General features: G+C 29.1%; 1 protein-coding gene across 1 annotated transcript in view; it reads left to right on the forward strand.

The window, feature by feature from the left end:
- The window catches only part of LOC111632308 (vascular endothelial growth factor receptor 1-like), a 65,106-nt gene that overhangs the window by 20,099 nt on the left and 37,637 nt on the right, over nt 1-7,370 (forward strand). The window contains exon 5 of the mRNA XM_023376706.1: nt 1,163-1,333. Within this exon, the coding sequence (XP_023232474.1) occupies nt 1,163-1,333 (171 nt within the window). The remainder of the gene's footprint in view (nt 1-1,162; nt 1,334-7,370) is intronic.

A 7,370-nucleotide genomic window follows, 5' to 3' on the forward strand; every position in this document is an offset into this window, starting at 1 on the left:
GTTGGAATGTGGGATTAGTTTCGAATTGAACGGATGTTTATGTCAAACATAAACGAAAAGTTTTTTTTTTTCCGTTAGGTTTCACTTTAAGTTAAAGGAAAATTTAATTAGATTTTGAGCAAATACGGGACAATTAATCGACAAATAGTCGACAAAATAATCGGTAAAAATTCCGAATCTCACACAAGTATTGCACTCAAAATTTCACTTTATTATAACCATTGCTTTTACAGTATCAACATTTAACTGCAAATTACTTGATAGACATACTATAAAACAATTTTTTATTTTATAGTATGTTTATTAAGTAATTAAAAATAATTATTGTAAGAATTTATATACAATTAATAAGTTTAATATGCATAATAATAATATAAAAAAAATATTAATAATCTACATATGATATTTACAGGGTGTGCATAAAGTTTGGAACCAATGGGAAATTTTTTCCTCATTACAGATTGAGTGATGGTATTGAGCAAGGAAGACCAGGTTGAGGTAATCCTCCTTTGTCAGCTAGAAGAATGAATGAAAAGGGACTTGTAGTCTATCCTATTTCTCAAAATTTCTGAAGCAGTTTCCTCACCACACTGTGGTTATTGTTAGCTTCTCTGGATGTCTCAAATTAAATTTGATTACCACACACTCTTTTTGTTTGGATACTTTTTTGTATGGATGTATGTAGTACAGTCGACCCCCCTATAAGATCATTGATTTTTCCGTTTTATCTGAATTACATGTTGTACGAGTCACTTAGATTTTACAAATATGTGAACCGTTCACAGCCCGGCACACGTATTTGTAAAATCTAAGTGACTCGTACAACATGTAATTCAGATAAAACGGAAAAATCAATGATCTTATAGGGGGGTCGACTGTATGTATACTTTTTCTGTCCATACTACTAAAAGATAGTATAGACACAAAAGAGTATCCAAAAGAACTTTGGTAGTATGGACCATATTCTTTACATTCTTTCTGTCTATCTTTGCATCCCATTGATTTTAGACTTTATGCAATTTTTCAGTTTTATAAAATAAAATATAATGATTTTAAAACTCGGAATCTTAGTTACTGTTGTACAAATTTATTTCTGTGATCAGTTCCAAAAATAATTACCTTTATTGTAATTAAATAAAAAATATGTGCTTTTTGTTTTTAGATGTTGCAAATGGAATTCAAGTATCTTCTGATAATCGGGAACTAAATAAGAATAAAAACATAGAGAATATTTATGTAAAATGTAATTTCTCCACTTTCTTATATTCAAATGTATCTTGGAGTCATATTGAAGTGCCTTCATATGATTTTCTTCCAATAGGTGAAGATTTATGTAAGTAAATACATATTAATTTGTAGATATTGAAAAAATTTTAAATTCTTTTGAATATCGTAATTAATTTTATTTTTGAATTGTACATTTAAAAATATATTATTAATTAATTTTTATGTTTATTNCACTCTCTACCTTGGCTATTATTTCTTGCTTGGTTTCTATGATGAGCACAGTTCTTGACTCCAGCCATACTGCCTAGCACTCTCTACCTTGGCTATTATTTCTTGCTTGGTTTCTATGGTGAGCACAGTTCTTGACTCCAAGGCCCGGATGAAATTTGAAATTTTGTATTAAAACGTTAACGAATATCCAATGGGACAGTTAAACTTTCACCTTTCGTAAATAAACCCTGATGCAAAAGTTAACAAGTGCCCGTACGACAGTCTCGTGAAGACTATAAAAAATTATTTGTCAGAAAGGTAAACAAAAAGCTGAAATTACAAGGGAGAGTTTCAAAATTCGGAGGAATACTATCCAATTGGTATTGGGTTGAGCATCGATGTTGATGTCTTCTGAACTCCAAAAGGTTTTGAATTGTCACCTGGAGACAAGAGAAGACCAATTGGTATTTGCTATATTATGTCGCTTCTTTTTCTGTTTGTTCTGTGAAGTGTTCATTATCTGATTTGTTCGCAGTCCAAACTGTTCATTAATCGATCACCCATTGTATTCATATTACATAAGATTTAGCTACACATTTTAGCTTTTTTCAATACCTCTTATAAATAATTAGCTGTAAAGTATAGAATCAGATAAATAGCCATATTTTAGTTATGTAATTATGAAAATTAAAAATACAGAATTATATAAAATAAGAATATTAACTTCAATAATGCATTTAAATATTAATTAAATATAAATTAATGAAACAAATAATTTTAGTGGTATTAACAATTTTGGCTGAATTATACAAAAAACTTTTAAGTTTGAAACATGAAAACATTTTATTTTTTTTTTGTGCATAAGTAGACTTTTGTATTTCAGAAAAAATTTCACATTAACAATATAATTTGTACTTAGAATTTGAAGCTTATTATTAGAATAGTAAAAATCTTCCAACTGTTTTTCTTGTCATCGTTATGTATATGCTTTGATTTTTAGTCTTTAAACATGAATATTACATAATTATAGATATGGATATGTTATCTATGCAATATTAGTATTTAAACTTTTAGTTTTGTTCATTTAAAATGTTTTATGAAAGTAAGAAAGGCATATGTGAAGTATGTCAAGGCAGAATAACAAAACAGAAAAGTGAAGTGCAAGTATCTCTTATATAACATGGTAGTTCCATTTCAAAAAAGTACTGTGTTGTGAAGTCCATGCTATACAAAACAATGGACTAGTGAAAAATCTAGAGTTAGGTTCCAAAAGTATACTATTCTTTTTCCTTACTAAGAGAAATATATTTATTAAAGCAATCAATAATTAACTAACACTCACAATTAAAAGTACTGTATTATGCATTAATATTAATTTTACTTAAACAAGGGCATTTTCTTTTTACAATGTATCATCAGCTTCTGAGCTTTTTAGTTAATCATGATAAGAAATAGCAGCATCTTTATTTTTCTTATTTTTATCATGAAAAGTTTTTATGAATAACAAAACAAAAATAAAAATATGTTATTAATCAAAAATTTATTCTAGCAGGTTCCATTTGTTCAATTGAATACCAAGTAACTTGTTTTTAGAATTTGTGTTCAAATACTGAATTGTTTGAGTTGGGAATAGTTTGAGTACCAAGATACTGCTGTATTTTTTTTTTTGTCACTTTTATGAATGCTTACTTATCTACAGTTAAAAAAGTCTAATAACACTTACCTAAAAATGTTTAAATAAACTTTATTAAATATGAAGATTAATCTATAAAAACAAAACACAGTGACAATCTTAAAGGCTAAAGTCTAAAAACAATGACAATGACACCTGGTTGATAGGAAAGCTAAGACAAGGAATAAAAAATTGTACTATCAGTTTTCATTAAAGTAAATCTGACAAAAGGCACAAAATAAATTTGAAAATTTCAATATTCTAAAATCCACGGGAAAATTTGAGACATGCATGCCTACTTAAAAATTATATAGAATAACAGAGTTTACACTTAAAAATTGTGAAATTTTGTACAGATGATTTCCCAAATTCTCAAACCGTGTTAAGGTAAACAACATGGTTTCCATGTTGTAGAAATGCTGTGTTGTATGAGGGATACCTGTATTATGAACAACAACATAGAAATATCATCTAACAGTTTTATTCTAAAATTATAAAATAATCATGTGCTTCTAACAAAGCTTGAATAATTCAAGCAAAGTATTTAAAATTTGCTTTATGTTATATATATTTGAAAATACTGGACTATATATTAAAGCACTAAATATTGTGAGGCTGTGGGAAGTGTCAGAAATGAAAATAATTCTAGAAAAAACAAAAGGGATGAGCATGTTTTGTTAAACAAAATTGAGGGGCAGTGATCCTGATGATTTGAGTGGAAATAGAACATTTTAGTGCCATAGGTTTGGAGTGAGAGACGACTTGCTTTTTGAATAAATCCTTTAATTTGAGAGATGAGACAAGTATGTGACCATAAGGTCATCACCTCTTTGATGCCTCGTCGGGATGACATCACTCTGTTCCATTCGACTCAGAAGCCTCAAAGATGAATTGTTTTTGTTAGAAATTAAGTCACGAGTGGTTGCATATGTAAGTGATTGGATTGTGGACTATGAGACAATGCAATGGAAGTAATGCACTCAAAGACAAATTATACAAATATATATACCCATTTATTTATTCTTAAAAGTCTACATATAAGATTAATAAAATAAGACTATTGAGCCAATTAGGAAATTCTAGGCACATAGATGCGATAACTCAGTTGCATGTGAGAGAGAGCATTCACAATAGTGTTTGGGGATAAATACCTTGTAGAAGAGTAGGGAGCTGGCGTTTGGAGGTTGGGTCTATAAGATAAAAGTTCTCAAAGATAGTTCATATTCCATAAATCCATCTTAGAAGATATGGTTACAGACAAGAGGGATGAAATATCTGTAGCAGAGGTGGAAATATTCGTTAATGATGAATATCCATTAAATGCTATCTGGCAATAGAATAAATCGATGTCTCTGAAAGGAGTAACTGAGGTACACACACAAATGATTGACCTGCTTGAGGAACTGGCAACAACTGACTCAACTGGCTACTAATTGTATTAAACAATGAAATCAGGACAGCAAGTCATAAGGTTGCAGCAAAGCGTCTTTTTCGACACTGAGAACTTAATGGAAGATATACTCTCAGGTGCAAAAGTTGACAGATATCCTGGCCAACAAAGTTATTATTGAGAAGTTATATTGTTATTTATTTGTTTAACTTGAAGTCTGGAATCTCACAAGTATAATTTACAGCGAATTATCTGAGATCACATACTTGGCATGATAAACAATGATGAAAGTCCTAACTGTTCAGAAATTTAATTTATGAGTTCCAATTTGGTGCAGCTGACATTCTAAACAGAATTTTGTTTGGACAGTTAGAGACCTCTAGACATATTGCTTGCTTTATGATCTGATGTAAACCCTTTGAGCATATAAGCAGTAATGTGACAGTTGTGAATGAATGCCAGATTGAGAAAGGAATTATCACATGTTGGCAAAAATTTTTTGAGCAAAAGTAAAAGATAGGACCAGAGGAAGAGCATAAGACATTAGTAAGATTAAAGTCATCACTTCATTAATTTATAGTTCAATAGATTATTAAATAAGGTTAAAACACAGTGAATGATTTGAAAAAAACACTCTCTCTTGGAATAGGGAGCATAAACTATAATGATGATATGGAACTGTAATGACTAAGAGTGAATCAACATATTCAAACAATTTTACTATATGAGTAGATGGGAAATATTAAATAATTCAGACTCTATATTTTCTCAGACAAGAGATGTAGGAATATCCTAATTGGCTTAAAAAATTAGAAATGTCATATGATGTAAGCATTTCCCAGCTTTCAGTTAAAATAAAAAAATTATAGATGTCATTTAAAATAGTGGGAAGTGATAGATATTTATCTTTTTTTTATAGAATGGATGTTTGTAGAAATATAGTGAATGTTTTTTCTTGGGGTGGCATAGATAAATGAAAAATACAAGATGAAAGTAATTAAACTAATAATAAAATAAAAAGTTATTATAAAATTATTATAAAAAATAAAAAGTTATTAACTAATAATAAAATAAAAAGTTATTATGGCTTCTAGGTGAAAATGTACACATGTTTTTTTTCTTTCTAAATCTGTTTTATATTGAAGACTCAGAAATCTGGTTACCTTAATTATGCCATAATGTGCACGAAGTGAATAGATAAATAAAATATAAGGAAACAGAAATGGAAATAAAACAAACACTAATTTTCATATCATTTTGACATGCCTCATTTATCTCTACAGAATAATTTTTAAAATAATTCTTGATTATCTACTTAATTTATTAATACTGCATTACAACAAGAATATGATTATTGTATGATAGCTAAATGCTTTATTAAACCTTATCAAAATAGGTTTTAAGCTATGTTAAAATCTTGTAGTGTTCATGTCTGTTTGATACAGTATGACACAATACAAACCTATGGCTAATCCAAAACAATATGAATATATTTATGAATATGAATCAGAAATGGTGGATGTTCCAGTTCTTAATATAAAGTATTAAATTATTAAATTACATTTTTTAATATAAAGTGAGATTCCTTTTTAGGAGCCTCACTTTATGTTAAGAGATGTAATTTAATAATTTATTTTGCTTTTAAATTAAAAATATAAATTACATTTAAAATACTTTAATAAATAAGGTTCACAATTTTATATTATAGAATACTTAGTCTTCTTTTTAGTCTTAAATTAAAATTTAAAAATTTATGAATTTATTTCAGGGAAACCAATTATTGAAATTATTAATTCAAAAACAGATTCAAATGATTTGTATATGGTAAACGAAATATATAATTTGACATGTAGAGCAGAAGTTTTACCTGAAGCAACAGTAAAATGGTTATGGAAAGAATGTGATACCTGGGAAGATTGTACAAATGATGATGGCATTATTGATATAACAAAAGAAGATTCTGTTTCTAACAAAATAAATATAACTGAAATAAAATATGATGATGTTGGAGTAACTGTTGTTTCTTTAGTTCTTCTTGTTAAAGCAAGTAAATCTGGAAAATATTTTTGTAAAGCATCAAATAATTTAGGTTATGATAGTAAATCAGTTTTGTTTATTGTGACAGGTGAGTTTAACTTTTCATTTTTTAACTTAATCATTAGAAATATTTATTTTTTATAATAAATAATACAGTATATTACATTGATTCTTAAGTAGGCCAATGGTTCCCAATTAGTGGTACGCGTACCCCCAGGGGTACGCGTACCACTAATTGGGAACCACTGAACTAGGCTGACCATTTTTATTTGTGGTGCAATTCAGGACATTGAGCCTGGTAGCAGGGGGGTAATTTTACAAAGAAAATTAAAAAGTTACACTTGAAACAAATACAATAAAAACTTCTTATTTAAAGCATAAATAATTCAAACAAGTGATTAGTTTTAAGTTAAAACTAATTGTAACTTAAAACTTTTAAGAGTAGTTAAGAGTATTTTACAATGGTATGAACCTTTTTAAGAAGTTCATCACAGTTTTCTATTTGTTGCTTGAAGTCTTTGCAAGTGTGAAACCACCGGAAGGGGGGGTAGGTCTCCCGATCCGGCAACAGGTTGTTAAACCCTTTCACTGTCAGGATGGGTGGTTGAAGGGTCCTTTTTCCCGTTGTAACGGGTCGAGTGGCGGAGGGAAGAGCGCATCAGTGAGACGACAGGCGATATACGAGTAAACGAGGAGGCCAGATATAACATAAGGAAAATTAACAATTTATTAAACCAAGTAATACAACGTCTAGTTTGCGTCCCTAAAACGCGGAGAGACCGAGAGAGAGCTTACAATAATTGGTTCCATACCTCTTGATCTGTTATCCACGCT

The sequence above is a fragment of the Centruroides sculpturatus genome, unplaced genomic scaffold, assembly GCF_000671375.1.
Source record: "Centruroides sculpturatus isolate CEXI.00-Female unplaced genomic scaffold, Cexi_2.0 scaffold435, whole genome shotgun sequence".
In the NCBI taxonomy this organism is placed as follows: Eukaryota; Metazoa; Arthropoda; class Arachnida; order Scorpiones; family Buthidae; genus Centruroides; species Centruroides sculpturatus.